The sequence below is a fragment of the Panthera leo genome, chromosome D4 (assembly GCF_018350215.1).
Source record: "Panthera leo isolate Ple1 chromosome D4, P.leo_Ple1_pat1.1, whole genome shotgun sequence".
NCBI lineage: Eukaryota > Metazoa > Chordata > Mammalia > Carnivora > Felidae > Panthera > Panthera leo.
The window spans coordinates 24,810,723-24,838,059 of record NC_056691.1 but is presented as its reverse complement, the minus strand read 5'-3'; the positions used below and the strand labels follow the sequence as shown (position 1 = coordinate 24,838,059).

Here is a 27,337-nt window from a genome sequence, read left to right as displayed (position 1 = left end):
ACCCAGAAGTGGAGTTGCTAGATCATAGGATAATTCTGCTTTTAATTTCTCAAGGAGCAGTCATCTTGTTTTAAACAGTGGTTGTACAGTTTTACATTCCCACCAGCAACTTGCAAGGGTTCTGATTTCTCCACATTCTTGCCGGCACTTGCTTTCTAGACACACCATTCTAATGGATATGAGGTGGTAATTCACTGTAGTTTTGATTTGCATTTCCGTAATCATTAGTGATGTTGAAAATTTTTTCATGTGCTTATTGGCATTCATATATCTTCTTTGGAGTACTGTCTATTCAAGTCCTTTGCCCATTTTTAAATTGGGTTGTTTGTTGTTTTTTTGTTATTATTGAATTTTAGATGTTCTCTGTATATTCTGGATATGAATCCCTTAGTAGATATATGATTTGCAAATATTTTTCTTTTTCTATGGGTTGACTTGGTCATGGTGTATATAATTCTTTCAATTAGTTGTTGAATTCTGTTTGCTAATATTTTGTAGGGACATTTATTTTTTTATTTTTTTAATTTACATCCATTTATAAAAGACATTGGTGTATAGTTTTCTTGAAGTGTTTTGTGTCTTGGTATCAAGGTTATGCTGCTTTATGAAGCATTTTCTCCATTTTTGGGAAAAGTGTGAAAAGCATTGATACTAGTCCTTTAAATGTTTGATAGAATTCACCAGTCAAACCATCAGGTCCAAGGCTTTTCTTTGTTGGGAGAATTTTGATTACTAATTACATCTCTTTAGTAGTTATAGGTCTATTCAGATTTTCTATTATTCGTGATTTCTTTTTGGTAGGCTTTTGTTTCTAGGAATTTGTTCATTTCATCTAGGTTACCCAGTTTATTTGGCATATAATTGTTCATAGTCTTCTTTTATAATGCTTATTTCTATAGAACTAATAGTAACGTCCTGTTTACATCTCTGATTTTAGCAATTTGAGTCTTAGTCCATCTAGCTAAAAAGACTTGTCAATTTTGTTGATCTTTTTAAAGAACCAACTTTTGGTTTCATTGATTTTCTCTTATTTTTCTATTCTCTATTTTGTTTACCTCTAATCTTATTTCCTTCATTTTGCTAGCATTGGGTTTAGTTTTTTGTTTATTTTTTCTAGTTCCTTAAGTTGTAAAGTTGAGTTGTTGATTTGAGATCTTGTTTTTTAAGGCAAGCATTTATAGCTATAAGTTTCCCCTTTAGCACTGCTTTTGATGCATCTTGTAAGGTTTGATATGGTGTGTTTTGGTTTTCATTTGTCTCTAAGTATTTTTCTAATTTCCCTTGTGATTTCTTTCTTGATCCATTAATTATTTAAAACTGTGTTGTTTAATTTCTGCAATTTTGCAAATTTTCCACTTTTCTCTGTTTTTGATTTCTACGTCCATCCCGTTGTTGTCTGAAAAGATACTTTATATAATCTGTCTTTTAAAAGCTATTGAGACTTCATTTGTGGCCTCATATGTGGGCTGTCCTAGGAAATGCCCCATGTGCACTTGAAACGAATGTGTATACTGTTATTGTTGAGTAGAGTGTTCTGTATTTGTTAGATCTAGTTGGTTTATTGTGTTAAGTTCTTTATTGCCCTACTTAGCTTCTAATTATTCTCTTCATAATTGAGAGTGGGTTATTGAAGTCTCCAACTATTACTATAGAACTGCCTATTTCTCCCTTCAATTCTCTCAGTTTTTACTTCATATATTTTTATGGGTATGTCATTGGGTATGTAAATTTTTATAATTGTTATATTTTCTTGCTGTATTAGACCTTTTATTAATATATAATGTCGTCTTTGTCTCTTGTAAACTTTTTTGATTTTAAAGTCTGTTTTGTCTGATATTCATTATAGTCTCCTGCTTTCTTTTGGTTACTATATTCACAGTATATCTTTTTCCATCTCTTCACTTTCAGTCTATTTGTGTCTTTAGATCCCAAGTGAGTCTCTTGTAGAGACCATATAGTTGGATGTGTGTTTTTATCCATTCCGCCTATCTCTGTCTTTTCATTAGGGAGTTTACTCCATTTACATTTAAAGTAATTATGGATGATGAGGGATTTCTATCAGTGCGCTGTTTATTTTTTATATGCCCTATAGCTTTGTTGTCCTTCATTTCCTGAATTACTGTCTTTTGTGTGTAGTTGATTTTTTGTAGTGAAATGTTTAAATTCCTTTCTTGTTTCCTTTTGTGTATATTCTGTAGCTATTTTCTTTGTGATTACCATGGGGATTACATTTAACATCCTGAAGCTATAACACTCTAATTTGAATTTATAACAGCTTAACTTCATTAGCATGCAAAAACTCTGCTTTTTACACTGCCATCCCTAGCCCTTTGGTTGTTGATGTTACACAATTACATCTTAGTACATTGCATGCCCCAAAACATAAACTAATGATTATTTTATGGGGTGCCTGGGTGGCTCAGTCGGTTGAGCATCTGACTTAGGTTCAGGTCATGATCTCGTGGTTCATGAGTTCAAGCCCCACATTGGGCTCTGTGCTGATGTGCTGACAACTCAGAGCCTGGAGCCTGCTTTGGATTCTGTGTCTCCCACTCTCTCTGCCCACCCTACCCCCGCCCACTTGTATGCTGTCTCTCTCTGTCTCTCAAAAAGGAATAAATGTTAAAAAAATTTTTTTAATGCATTAGTTTCCTAAATTATATAGAAAACAAGATTGGGAGTTACAAACCAAAGTTATAGTAATGCTAGCTTTTACACTAATTGTTTTTTCTTAAAAAAATTTTTTTTAATGTTTATTTGTTTTTGAGAGACAGAGCACGAGTTAGGGAGGGGCAGAGAGAGAGGGGGAGACACAGTCTGAAGCAGGCTCCAGTCTCCGAGCTGTTAGAACAGAGCCTGATGCAGGGCTTGTGCTCACAAACCCAGAGATCGTGGCCCAGGCCAAAGTCAGATGCTCAAACAACTGAGCCACCCAGGCACCCCTAATTATTTTTTCTTTAAATGTATTAATCTTTTAAATCTTTCGAAAAAAAAAATCTAGTTAAATACATTGTTATAGTAACACCGGCTTTTATCATACCAATATATTTACCTTTATTTAGGTTTATGTTTCTCTGAATGGCTCTGAGTCACTGTCTTTTCTTCTACCTTGTCAGGACTCCCTTGAGCATTTCTTCCAGGGCAGGTCTGGTGTTTACAAACAACCTCAGTTTTTGTTTATTTGGGAATGTCTCGATTTCTCCTTTATTTCTGAATGACAGTTTTGCCACATATAAGATAATTGGTTATGGGGCACCTGGGTGGCTCAGTCATTTGGGTGTCTGACTCTTGTTTTCGGCTCAGGTCATGATCCCAGGGTCATGCGGTCAAGCCCTGCGTTGAGCTCCATGCTGAGCCTGGGGCCTGCTTAAGACTCTCTCCTCCTCTGCCCCTCTTCTCTGCTTGTACTCTCTCACATTAAAAAAAAAAAAAAAAGGTTGAAAGTTTTTTTTCTTTTAGCATTTGAATATATTGGCCCATGTTTTCTGGACTCCAACGTTTCTGAAGACAAATCTGCTGATGATCTCAGTGAAGCTCCCTTGTATGTGGTAATTTACTTCTTACTGCTTTTAGGATTTTTTTCTTTGTGTTTTGAAAGTTTGTTTATAGTGGGTCTTGGTGTGGCTCTCTTTGAGTTCATCTTACTTGAAATTCTTTGAACTTCTTAGATGTTTATACTCATGTCTTTCATCAAATATGGCAAATTTTCTTATCGTTTCTTCAAATATTTTCTGTTTCTTTGTCTTTTCTCCTTCTGAGACCCCCACAATGTGTATATTGTCCTGCTTGGTGGTATCCTATAGGTCCCTTAGAGTGTTTACTTTCTTCAATTATTCTTTCTAGTCTTCTGCCTATGTAATTTCCATTGTCCTATCTTTAAGTTCACTGATTTTTTCTTCTGCTAGTTCAGTTCTGCCTTTAATTTGTCATTTCAGTTGTACTTTTCAGCTCCAGAGTTTTTTTTTTTTTTTGGTATCTTTTCAGATTTTCTGTCTCTACTGATATTTCCATTTTGTTCACACATTGTTTTCTTGATTTTTTCCACAACTTCCTTCAGTTCTTTGAGCATCTTTTTATGATAGTTATTATAAAGTCTTTGTCACATAGGGGTACCTGGGTGGCTTAGTCAGTTAAGTGGCCGACTTTGGCTCAGGTCATGATCTCGCAGTCCGTGAGTTCGAGCCCTGTGTCGGGCTCTGTGCTGATAGCTCAGAGCCTGGAGCCTGCTTCGGATTCTGTGTCTCCCTTTCTCTCTGCCCCTCCCCCAGTCGTGCTCTGTCTCTCTGCCTTTCAAAAAAAAAAAATGAATAAATGTTAAAAAAAGAATTTTAAAGTTTTTGTCACATATAACTGTCATATGTCTTTTTCAGGGACAGTTTCTGTTGATTTATTTTTTGCCTCTCAATAGGCTGCACTTTTGTATTTCTTTGAATACATTGTGATTTTTTTTGTTAAGTGCTAGACATTTGAAACTAATAATGTGGTAACTCTGGAAATCAAATTCTCCTTCCTTGGATAGTGGTGGGTTTTATTTAAAAAAAACCTTTTTTTTTTTAAATTGTTGTAGGCTATCTCTGTTCAAAGGATCAACATGAGGTGTAAACTTAATTTCTTAGGTCTTTTCTGGGCCTTTTACCTTGCACGTGCACAGTCACTTTTTAATTTTCCCCTTCTAGACATTTGCTTTTGAGTGTCCTAGTTTTTAATGTCTGGCTCCCAAAAGTGAAAAAGCAAAATATGAAGGAGGGAAAAAGGGCACCAACCCTTTGAATCCAGTGGAAGTCACTTCAGCTGGAGGGGGAGGAGCTTGCAACAGTGTGAGGAGGTACAACTACAATGGCTGCCTGCCTCTTTGTTTCTTTGTCTGCACTTCTGTGATCAGAGCAGCAATCAGTGACCAGAGCAGATTCCCATTATTTGGAGGACAGGGTCCTTTTTTGCCCACCCTAGTTCCCATAAATTGTGCAAATTGCTCCACAAACATTTCACACAGCTGCCTGCCACACGACTGAGGACAGGGGATGAGTAGCTGCTACTGTATTAAGAGCTAAAATTAACCAAAATTCATCTCAGTTTACCATCTAAGTCTTTCCCTGGAAGTTGCAAGCCTTCAACAGATTCCAGAATTCTAAAATAGTTACATCAGATAGATTCTATCAGTGCAGTTGTCTAGATGAGGTGCTTCTTTCTCCACCATCTTCCCAGGATCCTCTCCAGGATCTGTTTTGAGTTAATTTTTGTATTCAGTGTGCAAAAAGAAGCCAAATTCACCTTTGGCGTGTGTGTGCCCAGTTGTCCCTGCACCACTTGTTGAGAATACTCTTGTTTCCTTAAAGGAATACCTTGACTCCTTTTTAAAAAACTGACCATATATGTGAAAGCTAGGATCTAGACTCTGAGTTATGTTCCAGTGATCTATAAGGCTATACTTATACAAATACCATACTGTCTTTCTCACTGTATGCTTGGCACATAATAGATGTTCAGTATTTGAGTTAAATTGAAATTGAATTGGCTCAACTTATTAAAGAGTCTGTGTTCTTACATTTGCCACATGTTTGCCTTTTTTCTGTTGGGATGTGTGTGTGGTAAGGGGAGTTGTGGGTAATTCCTTTTTGCTTCTTTTCCCCCTAGTTTCCTATCAAACTATATTTTGAAAAATTCTATCCTTATTCTACAAAGACATTTTCTGCTTCACTGAAAAATACTCCAGGACAGAGTACCTTTGGGATAGGCATGCTGTAGTAACCCTCTACAGCTAATGGTAGTAGCCTTCAAAAAACAACGATGTTGACTAGAACTGTACTCTTTAGAGAAGTGACATCCAGAGGCCTGTTAGTTGCCATCATGTTATTCCTTCCGTCAAAGCTTAGCTGTTTTAAGCATTGTTGTATTTATTGCTTTAAAGTAAAATCTTACCAGAATATACCGGACATATTTTATTAAGCAGTAGACTTAGAGTTATATCTGTACCATGTAACAATAGAATGACTCATGGGCAAGTTATTCAACTTTCCTGAGGCCATGATTACTTTGTGACAAAATAAGTCTTGCTCTATTAATCTCTTATGGTAATGAGAATCAAAGTGATGCTTGTGTGTTTTGCAAAATGCAAAGTGATACACAAACTTTTTAATGTCATTTGTTTATTTCTTAAGCAGCAATACACATCTTTATTTCTGTAAAATGCTATCTTTTTTTAAATGTTTATGTTAAGAGAGAGCCCCTGCACAGGGCCACACATGCGTGCGTGAGGGGGAGGAGCAGAGAGAGAATCCCAAGCAGAGCCTGACTACAAGGGACTTGATCTCAAGACCCGTGAGATCACAATCTGAGCTGGAAGCAAGGGTCAGATGCTTAACCAACTGAGCCACCCAGGCACCCCTCTTTCAGATGCTTTCTAAGATAATATGAAAGGAAAGGAATTTGAACTGTTGGATCATTTGCTTACAAAAACAACTGAAATGGGTAAAGTTTGAGTGTTACAGCTCAAGAATGTGGGACATTTGTGAAACCAAGGAGAATAAGAGGAACATTTCTTTAGTCTCTGTCTTTATGACAAGAAGTTGTAGAGGAAATGCTGCTTTTATTGGAGAACATGTAAAATTTCTAATTTAATGTAATTGAATAGATTGTGATAAAATCTTGTTTCTTTATCACTGGTATGTAGAATTTATGTAAAAGTTATTTCTTAAATATAAAAGATTGAGCAATATAGAGCTACAGTAATCAGGGTTGTGTGGTATGGCATAAGGGTAAACATATAGGTTGACATAATAGAAGTGAATCCAGAAGGAAACTCTTTATGAAACCAATTTATGTTCAATTGGTTTTGTATAAGCGTGCCAAGACAATTCAGTGGAGGAAGGAATGATCTTCACAATAAATAATGCTGGATATCCACATGCAAAAGAATGAGTTTGGACCCTTTGTTCACATCATACACATAAAAAAATAACTCAAAATGGATTACAGACATAAATGTAAGAGCTAAAACAGTAAAGCTCTTGGAAGAGATTATAGGAGTAAATCTTCATAACTGAGTTAGGTCATGGTTTCTTGGATAAATTGGACATTGTCAAAATTCAGAACTTTTGTAACACAAAGGTCACTATCAAGAATGTGAAAAGACAACCCATCGAATGGGAGAAGATATTTCCAAATCATATATTGGATAAGAGGCTTGTATCCAGAATATGTAAAAAAACTTACTACTCAAAAATAAAAGGCAATCCATTTAAAAAGTAGGCAAAACATCTCAGTAGATGTGTTTCCAAAAAGATACACCAATGTCCAATAAGCACATGAAAGAGATGCTCAGCCCCATTAGCCATCAGGGAAATGCAACTCAAAGCCACAGTGAGATACCACTCACACTCACTATAATGGCAAGTGTTGGTGAGAATGTGGAGAAATTAGAACCCTCATGAGTTCTACTGATGGGATTATAAAATGGTATGGCTGCTTTGGAAAACTATCTGGCAATTCCTCAAGAAGTTAGACATAGAGTTACCACATGTCCCAGCTACTCATAAGTATAAACCCAAGAGAATTGAAAACATAGCCACACAAAAACTTGTTCTTAAATATTTATAGTAGCATTATTCATAACAGCCCAAAAGTGGAAACCACCTAAATGTCCATCAGCCAATGGATGGAGAAATAAAGTGTAGTGTATCCATCAGTAGGATATTATTTGGTAATCAGGAGTGAAGTATTGATACATGTCATAATATAGGTGAACTTTGAAAGCATTGTACTAAGTGAAAGAAGCCAGTCACAAAAGGGCACATGTTGAATGGTTTCATTTATATCAAATATCCAGAGTAGGCAGATCTATACAGACAAAAGGTAGATTAATGTCATGCAGCGGACAACTAAGGGTGAAGGTATTAGGAGGAAATGGGGAATGACTGCTAATAAGTTCAGGATTTGTTTTGGGGATGATGAAACTTATTGTAGTTATGGTTGCACACTTGTGAATATATTAAAAACCATTGAATTGTGCATATTAAATGGGTGAATTGTATGGTATATGGACAAATTTTTTTTTTTTTTTAATCAAGCAGTACCCAACTCAAAAAACTATGAAGAGAAGGACATCTAAGAATGTGCCTCTACTATTTATCTTCTGGAGACAAAAAAGAATCAGATGGTTGTTTATCTCTTAGTTACCATTTTTCTTTCATTCTCTAGTCTTGTAGTGGCTGACTAGGTTTATTAAATACATCCATTTTTGTGTTGAATGATAGTAAATCCTAATTCATTTTTGACAGGAATTGAGTTCTCAGACTTTATCACATGATGGAGGATTCTTCAATAGACTGGAAGATGATGTTCATAAAATTCTTATTAGAGAAAAAAGAAGAGAACAGCTTACAGAATATAATGGAACAGATAATTGCGCAGCTCATGAACACAACCAGGCATGTAAAATAGAAAATTCTCTTAAAATCACAGTGAAATTAAGATGCAATTTTCCTTTAAAAAAAAAAAAACTTAAGCAGTGGAATCCAATTATGATATGATGCTACAATTTTAGGGTATTATCTTAGTCATTATCACACATAGATTCTTATGTTATCAAGTGTGAGGTCCTCCATTCATTGAATATTGCTGAATGTGTGCTATGTGCTAGGTACTGTTAGGCACCAGTACAGGGAGTGGGAATACCGAGATGGGTGAGACTGTCCTTCACTTAGATACTCAGAGCAGTGGGGATAGGAGTAGGCAGACCTATACAGTATCATTCAGCATGATGAAGGCTTTGAGAGAGAGAAGCACGATAAACACGAGGCTTTGAATAGAGAAGGTACTAGCTCCCTCCCTGGGGGAATTGTGAAAGGTGTCTGATGAATTGACATTTGGGATGGATGTTGAATGATGAATAAACTGTAAGAGAAATAGAGGGAGCCTGCGGGAAGTGCAAGAGCAGAGGCCCAGAGCTGCATAAGCCATAGAGCGAATATTCAGAAAATAGAAGATTTTGCACTGAGATATGTACAGGGTATGTGAAGGTGGGGTAACAGGGCTGGGGAAATAGATTGGGTTTAGATTATGAAGGTCTTTTTTTGGAACTAAGAAGTTGGAACTTTGACGTGTAGACCAGGGGTTGCAAACTATTGCCCGCAAGCTAAGAATGCTATTCACATTTAAAAACACTCAAAAACCAAAAAAGAAAGTAAAGATCTTATCATGTAGAGACATATAAGTTGCCTTTATTTTTCTCACCACAACTGCTAGTCTTCTGTTTTACTGGTTCTTAAACTTGAATATGTTCTTTAACTTAAATTGACCTCTGATCCATCAGTAACTGTTCCTAGCCTGGAACTTGTAGTAATTTCAGTACTGTGCCCACAAACACCTTCCTCCTTGATTTTCTCTTCTTCCCTTTCAGATGCACAGCATTGCCTTTCACAATATTACCTACTTCCTCTATTTTGATTTAATTCCTGGGCTTCCAGGTGTTGCTGGACAACCTGTTTTTTTAAAAACAGTGTAATGTTCTCCTCTGAAAATAAGTGCTATGTAACTTTTGCCATATCTTCATTTCTACTTAACAGGCCTTTGGTTCATCTCTCTCTCTCTTTAATTGAAGTATAATTAGTACACAATGTTATATTAGTTTCAGGTGTGCAATATAATGATATAACAAGTCTGTACATTTTGACTTTGAAAGATTCCTACAGTGGCTGTTCCAAATTCTAACTTTTTAAAAAAGTTTACTCACTTATTTTGAGAGAGAGCACGCAAGCAGGTGAAGGACAGAGAGAGAGAATCCAAGCAGGCTCCGAGCCATCAACACAAAGCCGGAAATGGGGCTCAGTCTCACGAACTGTGAAATCATGACCTGACCTGAAATCAAGAGTTGGGTGCTTAACCCGTTGAGGCACTCAAGCACCCTAGCTGTTCCAAATTCTAAAAGCCTGTTTCCTATCCTTTTACTCTTCTGTTGACATTATCTATTTGTTTCATTAAGATAGTCATTTAACAAATTAAACACCTACTGTGTTGTGTTATAGAGAGACGTAAAAGAAGTCCGACCTTTAAGAACTTTTTACTCTAATGTAGCAGTAAGATGGTTTATAAATAACACTAACATAATTCCACATGATATCTATTTTCTTTTTTTCTTAATTTTTAATGTTTATTTTTGAGAGAGAATGTGAGCGGGGGAGGGGCAGAGAGAGAGGGAGACAGAATCTGAAGCAGACTCCAGGCTATGAGCTGTCCGCACAGAGCCTGATGTGGGGCTCGAACTCACGGATGGTGAGAATATGACCTGAGCTGAAGTCAGGCGCTTAACTGACGGAGCCACCCAGGCAGGCACCCCTCTATTTTCAACTTAGTAGCAGGAAATCCTTGTCTGCCCAGAAGCACTTGTGAATTTCTTCCTTTCTAGTATTGAATTTTAATATATTCCTGTCTTTCCTTGACTGTCAAATCTTATGTATAGTCTGAGAAACTATGTTAACATTTATCATTGGCATATGTCTTTCTTTTTTCATTGACCATGATTTTCCCCTTTGTGGTCCGTATCTTATTTTTTTAAAGTCATTTCAGATCATTTTTGTATAGAAAAAATTATATTAAGTGTATTTCAACAAATAGGTGTCTCAGAACCCTTTGTAGAACAAATTTGGGCATATATAAGTTCACTTAAATGATTAAGTAACATTAATGGTCTAGTAAAACTAAAGTGACAGTGCAGTAGAGTAGATCGACAGTCTTTGAAATCAAACAGACCTAATAACACAAACTATAGCTTCTGTAGCTTACCAGCTGTGTTACATTGAGATGAAATTACCTGCCTTTCATGTACTGTTATTAGGAGTTATGATTAATTAGCAGTTATGACTTAAAATGTTTATCAGACCATGTTGTACACTGTACTCATTTAATATATAATTATTTTTGTACAAGGTAGAAAATGGTATGTCCAAAAAAGGATATATGCTGGTAAAGTGCCATACTAATTCGCAAGAATGGAGATCAGAGATGGCTTTCTTAGGAGAAAATGGCTTTTGTATTGGAATGTAAAAGGACAGTAGAATTTGATTATGCACAGGTGAGGGAGAAGAAACTAGAAGGCCATGAGTAAAAATATGGAGGCAATGAAGTTAAACCAGTTCAATTAAAACAGAAAGACCATTGAGTATGGTATAAGCTTGGTAAGGTGGGTTAGAAAGTATTGTGGAGGATTTAAAGGTCTGATTTCTGGTTTAGTCAATAGACAGTAAAGAATTTTTGAAAGTTTTGAGCAGAGAACAAAATATGTGATAATAATTTCACTACAGTGCTTAGGAAAAACTGAGTGAATTTGAAGATGAGTGTTAGGAATTAAGACAGTACTCAGTATTATTAAGGGTATAGAACAACAGTAACATACTGCTAGTGGTATAGTATAAATTGGTATAACCATTTTGGAAAACAATTTGGTATTAACTTTTTATTTATTTATGTTAAAGATGCAACAATATTTGTTTTAGCTTTATTGAGTTTTAATTGACATATAAAATTGTAAGATATTTAAGATGCACATCATGATGATTTGCTGTACCTAAACATTGTGGGAAGTTTCCTCCCATCTTGTTAATTAACACATTTATCACCTCACATTTCCTTTTTTTTCCTTAGACTATTTAAGTTCTAGCCTCTTAAAAGGTCAATTATGCAGTATAGTGTTATCAACCATAATCACCATTTTGTACATTAGATCCTCCAGTTTTAATTCATTTTATAGCTAAAAGTTTGGGCTGTTTCACCAGTCTCTCTCTAATTCCACTAACGTTGAAGATGATGGGCAGACCACATTTTCTAGAAATTCCATCCTAGATTAAACCCTGGGGACATGTTCAAGATGAATGTTCAAAAGTCAGTTGTTTGTAATAACAAAATGGATAGGAGAAATCAGTGGGCTGCTGTTACACATAGCAACATGGATGAATATCAAAAGCACAATGTTTAATGAGTAAAGCAAGTCACCAAATAGTTTGATGCCATTTATATATATTTCAAAAAATAGTAAATTTAATATATTGTTTGGAGATACAGATATATGCAGTAAAAGAGGTAACAAAGGAAGAGAAAGACAATACAAAATTCATAATAGTGGATATTCTCAGGAGGGAAGGGAATGCCAAAGTAATGTTCAACTTCTTAATCTGCCTTCAGGTTATTTTCTTTTTACCTTATGTGTGTCATTATAGACTACTTCTGCATATGCAAAATTTTTCAAAATTAAAAAATTAAGATTTTCTCATAGTATATCATTGAGTGTAATGGGGAAAAGAAAAAGATTAAGACCATTTAAAAAATACTTTTCTCAGGGCGCCTGGGTGGCTCAGTCAGTTAAGCAGCCGACTTCGGCTCAGGTCATGATCTCGCGGTCCGTGAGTTCGAGCCCCGCATCAGGCTCTGTGCTGACAGCTCAGAGCCTGGAGCCTGTTTCAGATTCTGTGTCTCCCTCTCTCTGACCCTCCCCCGTTCATGCTCTGTCTGTCTCTGTCTCAAAAATAAACATTAAAAAAAAAAATTTTTTTTTTAAATAAAAAATACTTTTCTCTCTTTACCTCCTTCCTCTCTCCATTGTGCTCCTTTCTCAGAAAAAGAAAACTCTTCTTTTTGCCAAGGTGAAAATCCTCTTTTATTATACATTAATATGCCAGGAATTTTCAAAGGTAGAAAATAAGTCAATCCTAATAAACCTCTGTTTTTTAAAAATTTTTAATGTTTTATTTGAGAGAGAGACAGAGACTGAGTGTGAGCAGAGGAGGGGCAGAGAGAGAGAGGGAGACACAATCCGAAGCAGGCTTCAGGCTCTAAGCTGTCAGCATAGAGTCTGATGGCGGGGCTCAAGTCCACAAACCACGAGATCATGACCTGAGCCGAAGTCGGATGCTTAACCTACTGAGCCACCCAGACGCCCCATCTTTTTAATTTATTTTATTGTATTTTTTTTTAAGTAGGCTCCACACCTACATGGGGCTTGAACTCATGATCCTGAGATTAAGAGTCATGTGCTCTACTGACTGAGCCAGCCAGATGTCCCTAACCATTTTTTTTTAAAGTTGATTTATTTATTTTGAAAGAGAGCATGAGCAGGTGAGAGAAAGGGAGAGAGAGAATTCCATGCAGGCTCCACACTGTCAGCGCAGAAGCTGACATGGGGCTCGAACCCACAAACCTTGACATCATGACCTGAGCCAAAATCAAGGGTCAGGCACTTAACCAACTGAGGCATCCAGGCGTCCCCTCCTAATTCAACCATCCTTAACACAACATGTTTCATTTTTGAATACTGCTTTTCTAGGAAAATACCACATGCATGAGTATTTAAAAATAATTATAACAATAGGGAATATAGTTTTGTAGCCCCTTTTGTAAACCATGCATTATATTGTCAAATCAAGACAGTATAATTCACTTGGTCATTCATTGCCCTATTATGGAATATTTAGATGGTTGAGAATTGGTCACTTGATATTCATTGAACATCTTCTTATGTTTAGTTTTTTTGATGAATTATTTTCTTGCAATTTTTTTTAAAGATTTTTTTATTTTAGGTAATGTCTACACCCAATGTGGAGCTCGAACTCATAACCCCCAAATCAAGAGCTACACACTTCACCAACTGAGCCAGCCAGGCACCCCTCCTTGAAATAAATTCTTAAAAGTAGTAATTATAATTGAATCAAAGGATATAAACATCTGTGTTGCTCTTGATGTGTATCAACATTGTCTTCTAGTAACAGGGTATGAGCTTACTAGATTGTCCATAACGTTACCAGCATTGGGTAGATCATCCACTCCTGGTCTTATGGACTTGAGGGCTCTGTTTTATTAATTGCCCTTGTGGTATTTCTTGCTCTTTTGTTCAGGTGATACCCATACTCACTATGTCCAAACTCATGCCCATCATTTACTCTCCAAACCAAACATTTGGCTTGACTTCCATCATTTCTGTTTTTGGTTCTGTCATTTTATCCAGATATCCAGACTCTAAACTTCTTTTATTACTTTTCTGTTTTTCAAGGTTTGGGAGTTTTTAATCATTGAAATATTTCTCAAATCTATCTTCTCTTCTATTTTCATGAACACTTTTCTAATTTAGGCCCTCATTATGTCTTACTGGTATTATTTCAGTAATTTTTGACAAGTCTTCCTGCCTCCTGCCTTCTAATGGTAGGTGTAATTCCTCTTATACACTGCCACCAGATGGCTTTTTAAAAAGTGTGACTTCTACCATGCCACACAAGCCCTTAAATGTCAATGTCTGTTGAATCAAGTACAATGTCCTTGACCTGATATGTAAAGTCCTCAGTCTGTGCTTTTCAAACTGAGAGTTCCAACTCATTTAACAGGTCCAGAAATCAATTTAGTAGATTTATAGATAGATAGTAGAAAAATATAGTAGATAATAGAAAAAAAGTGTCAAGAGTATATAAACCATCTACCTACTCGTATTTTATGAAATTTGTTCCAATGCATATATGTACACATACACAACATATACCTACATACACTGACATGTATGTGCATTCTGGGTCATGATCTAAAACATTCTTTAATGTGGGTCACTGTCATATAAGCTGGAAAGCATTGTTCTGTGATATAGTTTCAACCTAATTAACTCCAACTATATTCTTTCCCAGATTTTCTCATAGCTAGAGCAGAGCATACCTGTCACAGAGTGCTCAATCCTCCCTAGCTTTGCTCAAGGTTCATGTCACATGCTATCTTCTCTGTGAAGCTTTCTCTCACTGCCCCACCCTACACGCGAAACGTAGAAAATCTGGATGTGATCTTTCCTTCTTTTTCTTACTACACAGCATTTTGTTTTTCTTATGGCACATTTCACAGAGCACATTTTTATTATAACAGATTACAAATCCCTTGTGGACATGGACTTTATCTTCTACATCCTTGTGTCTTCATTATAGTATAATATTTTCTACTTAGAAGATATTTTTTTATTTCTTGAAATACAGGATTTTATAAAAATGAATGTACATTAAAACAGCATGATTTTCTCGGGGCGCCTGGGTGGCTCAGTCAGTTGAGGGTCGGACTTCGGCTCAGCTCATGATCTCGTGGTCTGTGAGTTCGAGCCCCGCGTCGGGCTCTGTGCTGACAGCTCGAAGCCTGGAAGTCTACTTCGGATTTTGTGTTTCCCTCGCTCTCTGCCTCTCCCCCACTCATGCTCTGACTCTCTCTCTGTCAAAAATAAATAAAACATTAAAAAAAAACAGTATGATTTTCTGTAAAGTGGAGAAATGATAATAGCAAAAATTAGTACTTGAGAGGTTGCTATATTAAACATTATTTAAAATGATTATTTCATTTAATTTGCACAGTTAACTAGAAGTTGGTAGATGTTATCTCCAGTTTGTAGATTCAGTGGGAAAAAATGACCTTAATTTTATTCATCTGGAGAAAACTGATAATTTGTTGTGGTCCTGCTTTTCTAATGATATATACTTTTTTCCTCCAATAATGTGGAAACCGTTCTATGGACCACTTTTTAGCTAAATAAATATGGTGAGCATTTTGAGTTATTAAGTCATAATTCTTATACATTAAATAATTGAGTATTTTAAAACACTAAATTGCTTTCAGTTACCCACATTGAGAAAGAAAAATATTTTAAATGTACCAGTTTGAGATAACATTTCTTTGCTTACTGGCGAAATTGTGTACTTTCTCATGTTTATTGGTTATATGTCTGTCATATGGTTGTGACTGTTTTTTCCAGTTTCTCATTTACCTTTTGATTTTGTTATAGTATTTTTGTGGAAATTTTTCATCAAGTTAAATCTATCAGTCTTTTCCTTTCAGTTTTTTCCCTTTGGTATGTTCAGAAGTACTTTCCTACTCAAAGATGATAGATATTCATCTAGATTTTAATACTTCTGTGTTTCCATTTTTTCAAAACTAGAATAGTAATTCATATTATTCCATACTCAGTATAAAACAATTTTGATAAAAGGAAATTTTAGTTTTTTTAAATGTTTATTTATTTTGAGAGAGAGAGAGAAAGCAGGAGAAGGGCAGAGAAAAAGGGAGAAAGAATCCCAAGCAGGCTTCACACTGTCAGCACAGAGCCTGATGCGGGCCTCGAACTCACAGACTGTGAGATCATGACCTGAGCCAGCTGAGCCACCCAGATACCATAATAAAAAGAAATTTTTAAATGATAAAGTGAAATTTCTATAATCTCACAAGAATAAATCTCCTAAGAGTTATTACATTTTTAGTGTATATACTTCCAAATTTCTTCTTTGCATATGGTATCATAATATTAAGACCCTGTGAATGTTTTATAGTTCTATATCATTTTTAGTGACTTTGGAGTTTTCAGTTTTGTGAATTTACCACGTGTTTAGCCTGTATCCTGTTGTTGGGCATTTAAATTGATGTCCAGGGGTGCCTGGGTGGCTCGGTAGGTTAAGCATCCAGCTCTTGGTTTCAGCTTAGGTCAGGTTATGATCTTATGGTTTGTGGCTTTGAGTCTGCTGTCAGTACAGAGCCTGCTTGGGATTCTCTCTCTCCCTTTCTATTTGTCCCTTCCCTGCTCACTCTCTATCTCCCCCTCCGCCTCTCAAAGTAAATAAATGTTTAAAAATAATAGGGCTGCCTGGCTGGCTCAGTAGGTTAAGTGTCTGACTTCAGCTCAGGTCATAATCTTGCAGTGTGGGAGTTTGTCAGCATCAGGCTCTGTGCTGACAGCTTGGAGCCTGGAGCCTGCTTCAGATTCTGTGTCTCCCTCTCTCTCTCTGCCCTCCTCTCCTCAAAAATAAACATATATATATATATGTGTATATATATGTATATATATATATATATGTGTGTGTATATATATATATATATATATATATATATATATATATATATATAAATTGAAGTCCAGTTTTTTTGTTGTAATAAGTCTTCAGTGAACACTCTGATATTCTCCCCACCTCACTTACCTATTGAAGGTAAATTCCTAGAAGTGCAGTTCTTGGGCCTAATATATATATGTCTAATTTGGATCCACTCCCCTTATTCCTTAAACTAGAATCTTGAAGCCTATCATCCTCACCTGCCACATTCAACCCCCAATAAATACTGTAGATTCTGCTCCCAAATAGTTTTTCCTATGATATACTTCTCTCTATCTAAACTTCTAATCTCAGGCATAATCTTTTCTGACCTGGGTTTGCAGTTGTTATTAAAGGGTCTTTATACCTTTCCTACCCACTCTAATCCATTTTCCACAGCAGTCAAAGTGATCCCTGAAAAACATAAATGTAACATAAATATAAATCTGATAGTCCTGCTCAAAATCTTTCACTGCTTCACAAGGCTCTCCAAGATTAGGCTTCTGTCTTCTACTATCTTCCCCCTCACTAAACTCCAACCATACTGGCCTCTTTCCCCTTCAAATTCGGGCTCTCTCCTGCCTCAGAGCCTTTAAACATACTGCTCTTTCTACTTGGAAATCTCTTACGTCTACTTTTTGCTTAACCAGTTCCTTCCCATCTCTCAAAGTTCATCTCTTTTTTTTTTTTTTTTTTTCAAAGTTCATCTTAAGTGTCACTACCTCAGAGAACACTTCCCTGATCCACCAGGGAATAGTCCACATTATTCCCTTTATAGCACTGTGCTGCTTTTCTTCATGGCTTAAAACCTTGCATTGATGTTATATCTGCCTCCTCTGGGACAAGTCCCAGAGAGCAAGAGTCAGTACACACAGCACCTAGCAGTTAGGTGTAGAGTTTCTGTAGAGTAAGTTAATGTTGCCACATTAGTCATTAGATAAATAGAACCAATTTATACTCTTATGTGACTGTAAGATGATTTTTTGCATTTAAATTTGTTTTGGTATGTGGTGCAGGATGGCAGGGATTTATTTAACTTGATTTTTTCCCCAGTTAGCCATTTATCCTGTAACCTACATTTGTTCTGTAATTCAGCCTTTTCTCACTTCTTTAAAATACCATAAGTATGTTACAATAAATTCTTATATCTCGGGGTGCCTGGGTGGCTCAGTCAGTTGAGTGTCTGACTTCGGCTCAGGTCATGATCTCACAGTTCGTGGGTTCGAGCCCCGCATCAGACTCTGTGCTGACAGCTCAGAGCCTGGAGCCTGCTTCAGATTCTGTGTCTCCCTCTCTCTCTGCCCCTCCCCTACTCATGGTCTGTCTCTCTCTATCAGAAATAAATAAACATTAAAAAAACATTCTTATATCTTAAGTCTCTTTCTGGAATTTCTTTTCTAGCACAGTGGCTCTGTCTACCTAGGTGCCCTGACCACACTACTTTAGTTATTTTTGCAATATAGTGTACAATTATTCGGTAGACAAATTCCTCTTTGTTGCATTAACGTTTTGTTTCTGTTCTGTATTCTCCTGGATGAAGTTTTGACTGGAATTTCAATTGAAATTTTATTGAACTACCTAAATAATATTTAGTCTTCTCATCTGCAAACATACTTTGTTCCATGTCCTCTTTGGTATTTTATAATTTTCTTTATAGATCCTAAACATTTCTGAATTTTAATTTTAGAGATATACTTTTTAAATGTTTATTTTGAGAGAGACCATGTGCGTACATCAGCAGGGGGAGGGGCAGAGAGAGAGGGAGAGAGAGAATCCCAAGCAGGTCCATGCTCAGTGCAAGCCCAATGTGGGGCCATGACCTGAGCTGAAATCAGGAGTTGGATGCTTAACCGACTGAGCCACCCAGGTGCCTCTAGGGATATTTTTTATAGCTACTGAAGAGGAATTGGTTTTTCTAGTTATATTTTCTGCCTAGTAATTGCTGATATACAGAAAAGCTGTTAATTTTGGGGTTCTATTATTATTTGTTACTTATTATATTTTATAATCAAGTATAAAATATAAATTATAAAATAAGTATAAATTATAATTGATTACTTCTCATACGTTTTGAATTCTTTTGAGTTTTAAAGATAAACTAATAGCAACTTGTCACAGAGCACTTTTTTTTTTAATGTTTTATTTATTTTTCAGAGAGAGAGACAGACAGAACATGAACAGGGAAGGGGACAGAGACAGAGAAGGAGACACAGAATCTGAAACAGTCTCCAGGCTCTGAGCTGTCAGCAGAGAGCTTTACATGGGGCTGGAACTCAAGAACTGTGAGATCATGACCTGAGCTGAAGTCAGATGCTCGAAATGACTGAGCCACTTAGGCTCCCCATCACAGAGCACTTTTAATATGTTTATCCCAGTATAGAAATATTTCAAAGTTTGATATTATTCTGTTATGCTTGTAGTTTGAGATTAATCATAAATATCTTATTTGCTTTTACTGTAATAATTACAATTATAATTGAGTAGAAGTGGAAATGTAGTCAACGGTTTAGGGTTGCTTTAGAAAATGAATTAAAATTGGGAAAAATCAGGCTTTTTCCTCTTAAACGTTCACAAATATTGTAAATATTGTAAACCAGAAATGGTAGAACTATCTTAGTTCTAAAATAGTGTTTTTCTCTCTTAGGAAGTAGTTCTGAAAGATGGAAGAATTGAAAGACTAAAGTTGGAACTTGAAAGGAAAGATGCTGAAATCCAGAAGCTGAAAAATGTGATCACTCAATGGGAGGTTTGTATTTATTTACTGTTGTAAACTAAAATAATTCTCTTACATGGTACTTTTCTGTTTTTCTTATATGTAAATATGTGTAATATTTGATCAATAGAAATAACATTTCTACTGTTCAGGTTTTTAAACTCTCATTAATGATATAAAATCTGAATAACAGTGTAATTTTCTTCTCATGTTACAATATATATATAACATTAAATTTTCCATTTTAACCATTTTTAAGTATACAATTTATTGGCATTAATTATCTTCACAGTGCTATGTGAATAACCACTATCTACTTCCAGAACTTTTTCATCATCCCAAGCAAATTCTGTACCCATTAAATAACTGCTGTTCTTCTTTTGTTGCAGCCACTGGTTACCTGTAATTCCAATGAATTTGCTTTATTCTGGGTACTTCATATAAATGGAATTGTATAATTTTTGTCTTTGTGTGTCTGGCTTATTTCACTTAGCATAATGTTTTCAAGTTTCATCCATGTTTTTTGCATGTATCAGAATTTCATTCCTTTTATGGCTGAATTGTCCATTGTACGTGTATACTACATCTTGAACTTTACTCATCTGTTTGTGGACATTTGCATTGTTTCCACCATTTGACTGTTGTGAACAATGCTGCCATGAACATTAGTGTACAAGTATTTGAGTCCCTGCTTTTAGTTTTTGGGTATATACCTAAAAGTAGAATTGTTGGATCACATGGTAATTATATGTTTAACTTTTGGAGAAACTGCCATATTGTTTTCCATAGCACCTGCAACATTTTACATTCCCATCACCAAAATACATGAAGGTTCCAATTTCTCCACATCCTTGCCAACATTTGTTATTTATACAGTTTATTTTAACCACAAACCTGCATATTACTCTTTGATTTGCTTCCTTAGGCTTTTTTTTTAATCTCTTATTCATCTCAAGTGTCATTGTTTTTTGACTAATATTTATTCACTCAACAGTTATCTGCTGAGTGCCTATAATGTGCCAGGTGCTTTTCTGGGCCCCACATATGCAATGGTGAAAAAAATGATAACTCAAGTTCGAGCTCTGATGGTTCTTACATTTCCCTTTCTCCTCTACTTATGCCTTTAGGAATCATCCCTGCTAAAACCTTTTTGGACTGCATCCACCCATCTCCCTTAGCTTTCTCTTTGTGGTTTATATTTTCCTTTTCCTTTTCTCCTCTGTGCCAGGCACAGGGAAGAAATACAAATATGAGGTACCAAGAAGCTCATAGTCTAATGAGGAAGATACACATGTAAATAGTTGTAGTACACTGTAGAATTTATAGAGATTTGACAGAGTGCTCCCAAATCACAGAAATAATCCTGAATTAGTTGCTGCTATTGAAAATTGCTAAGCTTTTCACAGAAGAGATGGTGTTTCCAGGTAGAGACAGTACCTACAAAGGCATGGAAATGGTAAGAAATATATTGTTGCTGAAATTTAGAGAAATGGAAAGTTGTAAAAGGTTATATTGGAGATGTTATTTGGGGTCAGTATTTGAAGGCAATTGGATTTTATTTTATTTATTTGTTTAATTACAGGAAGGTAAAACCACACAGCAATATCAGCCATGAACAAACATGCGGAAATTCTTAACAGGATCTTAGCAACTTGAGTCCAATAGATTTTTTTTTATTCATCAAATGAATTTATAACTGAAAATTAAAATTTAAAGTTACTATTGAAAGCAGTAAAATTTTAGTTGACCATGGCTAAACAAAAAATATATATAAGCCAAGAAATTTAAGTACCTTTTTGTTCTTTGATGTAATTCTTTTAATGGAACATTTCCCTTCTGGTGACAGCTTTTAACATTTAGTTTATATTTATTCACATCAATCTGGGCCCTAGGTAAAAAGAAATTGTCAGGTACTATATACATCTATATCTTATAAATATATTTAGGCCAAGTTTTTAGATAAGAATTGAAATATATATTCATGTAGCACCAATCTAGTGGTTCTAATTGCAGTTCTTTTTTGTCCTGCTCATAATTTATGAAGCTTTGTTTTTTTTAATTTTATTTATTTAATTTTATATTTTTCATCATGGTGGGTGTACTCTTTAATCCCCATCACCTGTTTCCCCCATCCCCCACCCATCTCCCCTCTGGTAATCATCAATTTGTTCTCTGTAGTTAAGAGTTTGTTTCTTGGTTTGTCTCTCTTTTTTCCCCTTTGCTCATTTGTTTGTTTGTTTTTTTTATTTCACTTATGAGTGAGATTACATGGTGTTTGATTGACTGACTTATTTCACTTAGCATTAAACTTTCTAGCTCCATCCCTGTTTTTGCAAATGGCAAGACTGCATTCTTTTTTACAGCTGAATAATATTCCATTATAGATAGATTAGATAGATAAGATAGATAGATAGATGCACACACACACTCACCACATCTTCTTTATCTATTCATCTATCGATGGACACTTAGGCTGCTTCCATAGTTTGGTTATTGTAAATAATGCAGCAATAAACATAGGGGTGCATGTATCCCTTTGAAGTAGTGTTTTTGTATTTTTTGGGTAAATCCCCACAAGTGCAATTCCTGGATTATAGGGTAGTTCTGTTTTTAATTTTTTGAGGAACCTCCATCTGTTTTCCAAGCTGCACCAGCTTGCATTCCCACCAACAGTGCAAGAGGGCTCTTTTTTCTCAACATCCTTACCAACACTTGTTTCTTGTTGTTGTTAAGTTAGCCATTCTGACAGGTGTGAGGTGATCTGTCATTGTGGTTTTGCACTTTCCTGATGACTAGTGATGTTGAGCATCTTTTCACGTGTCTGTTAGCCATCTGTATGTCTTCTTTGGAGAAGTGTCTTCTGCCCATTTTTTAATTGGATTATTTGTTTTCGGGGATCTTGAGTTGTATCATTTCTTTATATGGACAGTAACCCTTTATCAGATACGTCATTTGCAGCTGTCTTCTATTCTAATGGCTGCCTGAAGGCATTTGGATTTTAGTAAAGGTCTTTAGAAAGGGAAGTGGCATGAGAATTGTTTTGTGGGAGAATAATGCACATGGCTGAAGCCTTGAGTGAAGGTAGTCTGGTAAAACAATGAACAGGTATTGAGTGTGAGAGGAAGAGCACATTTTCAACTGGTTTGGGCAGTGGTAACTAATACCCCATTTTGTATATGCTTAGTTTGAAATAGCTGTAGATGTAGGCATAGATGTTCAGGATGCAGCTGAACACAGTTGACTCACAACGTATGTATCATTTAACTTAAGTGCTCTCTTTTTCATGAAATTAAAAATACTAATAAGGCACTATATGTTTCATTTGTGCTCTTACAAATTGCATGGCACTAGTGTGTTATACATTTTGTTTTTATCAATACATTTGCTATTCAGGGTTATATGTACAAAACTATATATGCTATTTTTATGGTCAATATAAAGATTTTTCACAGGTAATTTTGCTCATTTGCAATTTTTGCTTTATGAGCTGACTTTAGACTCTAAGGCTGGAATAAGAGGTGTTTCTGTGTACACTGATCTATATCTGGGACAAAAGGCTTGAGCTGAGATAGCCTTTAGCAAGATATTAACATTGATTAAAGCCTTGAGAGAATTTCTTACAGTTTCATATTCTTAGGGGATATATTTCTATATTCATAGTGAATATACTTATAGTTGACTTTGTATGGTTTTCCCCTTCATATTTCCATGTGTCCATCTGACTTACTGCCCTCATTCATTTCTAAGATTCTCAGAAGTTCTATTACTTTTATATTTACTGTGGTATTTACTTCTGTTCGATGTATTGACTGCAGTTATTACTGAGTATCATTACTGGTTATCAGCAATTTACTGAATAGAGTGTTTAGTAAAAGCCATTTTTATCTTTATTGAACTTGATTTAAAATACATTAAATGTGTTTTATAAGAAATATTTTTGAATCGGTAACTTCTGTACTTACCTATGTACATGTTAAGAGAAGAAGTGACAAGTTTCTTATACTGATCTGCTTTCTTTCGCTGATCTCTTGTTTTTCCATACTGTATTAAATATAGTGTTATGTCTAATGTACTAATATGTTAAGTATTTATAAATAATTAAGTCCATTTAAGATATGTTGAATAAGTGTAGTGGAGTGGGCAAATTCCCTGGAATAAAGATGTTAATGTGGGAACACAGTTCCTCTTGTTCATAAGTATAAAATTGTGCCATTATGTAGTATGAGAAGAAGCTAAGTCATTTAGAAAAATAGAAAAAGAATTGGAAGGTATTTCAGTAAATTATTAATTCATACCATCCAAATTTACTTTAACAATATATAGTTAGTGAAATAGTGAGAAGACATAGTACTGCACTGTACAATTGAGTAACCACTATGTGAGTGTACCTAGTCACCTTTTCAGTAGTTTAGTAGCCACATTTTGGACAGTGGCAGGTATAGAACAGATACAGAAAGTTCTAGTATAGTACTGGACAGTCTTGGTCTGGAGCTGTGAATCATTTTTCTTTGTTTTTACCTAATTATTTTGAATTGTGTAAGGATTTTATTTAAGGAAAAAAAGAGAAAGACTCCAGGAAAATTTAGTCCTAAATTTTGTCCAGTTTTATCTCTCTCTTCTTGATTTTTCAATATCCTATAATATTAATTTCTGTTATTGTACCAGGGATTTAATTTAGGAGTAGACAGTTATGAATACATTTTCTTCTTTCAAAAGTAATTTCTGTCTTTCAGCAAGCCTAGAATTCATAACTTCATAATTCATAGTAAATCATTAATTACATTATTTACTTTTAAAAAATTAAATCTTTTTTCTTTGACTATTAGGCAAAGTATAAAGAAGTAAAGGCAAGAAATGCACAGTTATTGAAAATGCTTCAGGAAGGTGAAAGTAAGTGATTTGTGTGTTTTTAGAATTAAAAGTTAACCTTAAAAAATATTTGAAGATAATTTTTCAAGATATATGATTTATTAACTCAACAAAATTAAAAATTTTATCAGAGTGATACAAATTGAATTGTTTCTGATAATTTTATTATTACAAGTCACTCTTACAGCGCCTTAGTATTATACAGGTTTATGACTATTTGGGTAAGAGAAAGCTTGAAATTTCCGTTCTTATAAAGTACTGGATTACATTCAGCAGGAAAATAAGAATAGACCTTGCTTAAGATTCTCTTTTTAATTATTAGAGGAGAATGCTTATTATTTTGGGTTTTCCTTCTCCCCTTCTCCCCAACTCCTTATACTTTTGTTGCCACTCTAAACTTTGGCAGTAGTTCACCAGCAGGAAGCCAAGGAAATCACTCAAAAATGATTAGAAATATTCAGATTAGTAAAGTAGATGCTATGTGAAGCCCCTCCCCACATCAGTTGCACTCCTGATTATGTATACCTAATGATACTTGCCTTGAAAGTTCTATGAAGATTTTCCACTCATAACAGAAAAGGAAGTGTGTGTTAAGTTTTTAAATTTTTTTTTAAGCTTTATTTTTGAGAGAGAGGGGGAGAGAGAGAGAGAGAGAGAGAGAGAGAGCATGCACACATGAGTGGGGGAGGAGCAGAGAGAGGGAGACACAGAATCTGAAGCAGGCTCCAGGCTCTGAACTGTCAGCACAGAGCCAGACATGGGGCTCGGACTCACGAACCGTGAGATCATGACCTGAGCCAATTGAGCCACCTAGGCGCCCCTGTGTGTTAAGTTTTTAATATGAAGCTTATGCAAAAGAAATTATAAATAATAAAAGACATATAGAAAGATATGAATAAGAGAAAATCTTCTGAACAGACAAAATTAAGGCCTATAAACAGTTTTCCCTGTTAATAAGTGTCAGTGATAAACCAAATAGATCTCTTATGAGTACTGTATAATGTTCAAGAAATGGTGAAACTCACCTTGAAGAATAAGCAAGATAACAGAAATTGAAGATCCTGGGAGTATAATTGTCTAGTCAAAATTTAAACTATGTTAAAAAACAGTTATCAAAACAATATGAGTAAAAACCAGAAATTATGTTCAATTGAACAGAATATATAGTGTTGAAATAGATTCAAGCTTGCTGTTTTATAACTTTACTGTTTTTTGTAATATAATTTATACAGCTTAACTATGATGAAATGGAAGTTAAAGAATAATGGGGAAAGGTATTATTTGGACAATTAGATACCAACATTCTGAGATCACTTTAGATCTGTGCATGTTACTGAGTTCTGTGCAGATCATTTAATAAAATTATGAAAATAAAGTAATTGTTTATAAGCTGTATTTCTTTTTTTTTTATTAAAAAGTTTTGTTAATGTTTATTCATTTGTGAGAGAGAGAGCATGAGCAGGGAAGGGACAGAGAGAGAGGGAGACACAGAATCCAAAGCAGGCTCCAGGCTCTGAGTTGTCAGGACAGAGCCTGACGCGGGGCTCAAACCTACAAACCATGAGATCGTGACCTGAGCTGAAGTCCGACACTCAACCAACTGAGCCATCCAGGCACCCCTCTGAGCTGTATTTCTAATTAAAGAAATTAAGGGTATCATTGGACATTGGATGCATGATTTTTAAATATGTAAAAAACAAAGTAATATTTATATTTAGAGAAACATTTATGAAAAGTAAGAAAGTTAAATGATAAAAGCTTTCTCTCATTTAAAATGGCTACCAGTAAATGACTTCAGTGTCCATGCTATACTATAAAAAAATCCAAATGAGATCACCTGGCTGGCTCCGTCAGAGAATGCAACTCTTGAACCCAAGGTCATGAGTTTGAACCCCACATTGGATGTAGAGATTATTATGTTTTTAATTTTTTTTAATTTATTTATTTTGAGAAAGGCAGAGAGCAGGGAGGGGCAGAGAGAGAGATCCCAAGCAGGCTCCACACTGTCAGCTCAGAGCCCATGTGGGGCTTGAACTCACAAACCGCATGATCATGACCTGAGCCCAAACCAAGAGTCAGAGGCTTAACTGACTGAGCCACCCAGGTGCCTGAGATTACTTTTTAAAAAATCCAAATAGAAGAATTTTATATAGAACCATTACATGAAAAATAGAGTACATTAGAGCATATATACTCTAGCATTTATAATGTAAATGTAGGGGCGCCTGGGTGGCTCAGTCGGTTGAGCTTCTGACTTCCACTCATATCGTGATCTCAGGGTTCATGAGTTCGAGCCCTGCCTCAGGCTCTGTGCTGACAGCTCAGAGCCTGGAGCCTGCTTCAGATTCTGTGTCTCCCTCTCTCTCTACTCCTCCCCCACTCATGCTCCGTCTCTCTCTGTCTCAGAAATAAACATTAAAAAAAAATTTGTAATGTGAATGTAAATACAGTCAGTTCTATTATAATGCAACATATGTTCCTAACAATCACCAATTTCTGCCTAAGTACACAATTAAAACCGCAAGGATTATGGGGGAATGGGATTAGGAGTGCACAACAGTCAAAAAACTTCATCAGAGACGTGTTAAAAAAAAAAAGATAGGAATCTAATTAAAACAGTAACACAGTTTTATACATGTTAAAATGGTTAAACACAAATACTATAATAAGTCTGGCACTTTACCTGAAAGACCTGAAATTTGCTTGAGAAAATAGGTTTCAGAAGGTCTGCAGGTTGTGTTTACTGTGAAGCAGTGGAAGGATGGAAAGTTGGTATAGTTCTGAACACTCAGGGAATGGAGATAGCTGAGAGATATTTGAGGTGTGTGCATGGGTTCAGTTTTCTGTGTTCGTGAAATAATGCTCAAGCAACTGTAAAGTTCGCGTTATGTTCAAG

The 27,337-nt window shown here is 35.5% G+C and overlaps 1 protein-coding gene across 3 annotated transcripts in view; it reads left to right on the top strand.

Annotated features, from left to right (window-relative positions):
- Positions 1-27,337, top strand: part of GKAP1 (G kinase anchoring protein 1) — an 83,413-nt gene that overhangs the window by 51,713 nt on the left and 4,363 nt on the right. For 2 of the 3 annotated variants that reach the window (XM_042913380.1, XM_042913381.1), the window contains 3 exons: positions 8,277-8,426; positions 19,504-19,605; positions 24,399-24,462. In XM_042913380.1, the coding sequence (XP_042769314.1) occupies positions 8,277-8,426; positions 19,504-19,605; positions 24,399-24,462 (316 nt within the window). The remainder of the gene's footprint in view (positions 1-8,276; positions 8,427-19,503; positions 19,606-24,398; positions 24,463-27,337) is intronic. The other variant, XM_042913382.1, reaches the window with a different exon arrangement.